Source organism: Mizuhopecten yessoensis, unplaced genomic scaffold (assembly GCF_002113885.1).
Source record: "Mizuhopecten yessoensis strain PY_sf001 unplaced genomic scaffold, ASM211388v2 scaffold8447, whole genome shotgun sequence".
NCBI lineage: Eukaryota > Metazoa > Mollusca > Bivalvia > Pectinida > Pectinidae > Mizuhopecten > Mizuhopecten yessoensis.
This window is the reverse complement of record NW_018407552.1, coordinates 40,759-42,548: the sequence shown is the minus strand read 5'-3', so window position 1 is coordinate 42,548 and position 1,790 is coordinate 40,759. Positions and strand designations below refer to the sequence as shown.

Here is a 1,790-nt window from a genome sequence, read left to right as displayed (position 1 = left end):
TCTATATATAGTCTCCTCTGTCCCTTACACTGCCTGTCACTCAGGGTTACTGTCTTTTGGATACCATACTTGATACTAGGAAACTACACTTACTGATGTTATATTTTGCAAAACTAATTCTTTGTGACATTGTCTCCCCTGATCTATTATGGCCCTTACCATTAGTTAACATTTCTTGCATACTCTCAAATCAATGTAAGCTGTATCTAATTTACCTTATCTGCTGTCCACATCTCCCACAGGGCACCTTTTGTGGTCGGGGAAAACTTGGGGATTTCTAGATTCTGGTCATTCACCTGTAAAGATATGTGGTCTATTGTAACATTCAAATTCAAAAATGACTTTTTTTACTTTGAAAACAAATAAAAACAATATCCATAAACTTTAAAATAAATTGCAACTATATACTTCTTTTAACAAAGGAAATCTACATAAAATATGAAATGCCTGTCAAGTACTTCTTGAGAAAAGCAATAACAAATTTGAACTGTCAAAATCTTAAAAATTGTCATTTACATAATTCATAATTTCAGTTACAGTATAATATGATTGTATTGAACTGTGAATACATTAATAAAATATATTAAGTTGTCAAATAATATTTGAGATTTTATTTCTTTAAAATCGAATAAAATACACACACAAAACTGAGAACAAGTTCTCATTTTGTTCCAATTATTATAAGTCTTAAAGAGTTTGTACTTGAATTCATATATTTTCTTAGCATTAATTTGTTTGGAAACAAAAAAAATAGAACTAGTTTTCAAGAGTAAGGAAATATCTATGATTTTAAGATATACATGTACAATGAATTAGATGGTCCATATATATTGTATTATACATGTTACAAAATACAAATAGCCAAAGCCAATGGTAGCCGAGCTTTTACACTGTACGTTTTGTACCGACAAGCTATGTCTGAATATTAAAAATGCTAGGAAAATATTTCATAAGACTGTGGTGTTTTTTTTAATATGTGTCTAAGACTTATCAAATTTTAATATTGTATATACATGAAAAATGTGTTCAATATCAATGTGCGTACAGAGTATGTGGTGAAGTTCAACCATTTTTAGGACACTTTTGGCATGGAAACCCTAATCGTTAATTATGTAAAAAAAATATACATGCATCATATTGATGATCAATCTTAGCCCGAGACTTGTCTTTATGAATGAGAAAAGTGCATTTGTTTGAAAATAAATTATAGCCAGGGAATTACTGAATGGAAGGTGAAGTGTGACAGAGCCACAAAAAAAGTCATATCCCTGTTCTAACAATGTCAAAGATTTTCACTAATCTGCTACATTTTTCAAACTCACCGGATTGTAAACGAAACCATCACTTTTGTCGTCAACAAAGATGACTCGGGAGCCACTGGGATCTGGGAAGATTTTGCGTATTCCCACAACATGGCGAAACTCATTCACCATCTGCCAGTCCTCAATGAAGAAATAGTTGATGCCACCATTCTGTAGAGATACAAACACAAGAACATAAGTTTGAATATCACATGTCTATCCTATAAGATGTCACATACAAGAACTGTGCAATCACATGTCTATCCCATCAGATATCACATACTAGTACCGTGCAATCATGTTATATTTAGATGTCACATACTAGTACTGTGCAATCATGTTATATTTAGATGTCACATACTAGTACCGTGCAATCACATGTCTATCCCATCAGATGTCATATACTAGTACTGTGCAATCATGTTATATTTAGATGTCACATACTAGTACTGTGCAATCATGTTATATTTAGATGTCACATACTAGTAC

The 1,790-nt window shown here is 31.8% G+C and overlaps 1 protein-coding gene across 2 annotated transcripts in view; it reads right to left on the bottom strand.

The window, feature by feature from the left end:
• The window catches only part of LOC110455966 (WD repeat-containing protein 19-like), a 54,915-nt gene that overhangs the window by 25,635 nt on the left and 27,490 nt on the right, over positions 1-1,790 (bottom strand). For both annotated transcript variants that reach the window (XM_021506439.1, XM_021506440.1), the window contains 2 exons: positions 1,323-1,472; positions 216-296 (listed from right to left, as the gene is read on the bottom strand). In XM_021506439.1, the coding sequence (XP_021362114.1) occupies positions 216-296; positions 1,323-1,472 (231 nt within the window). The remainder of the gene's footprint in view (positions 1-215; positions 297-1,322; positions 1,473-1,790) is intronic.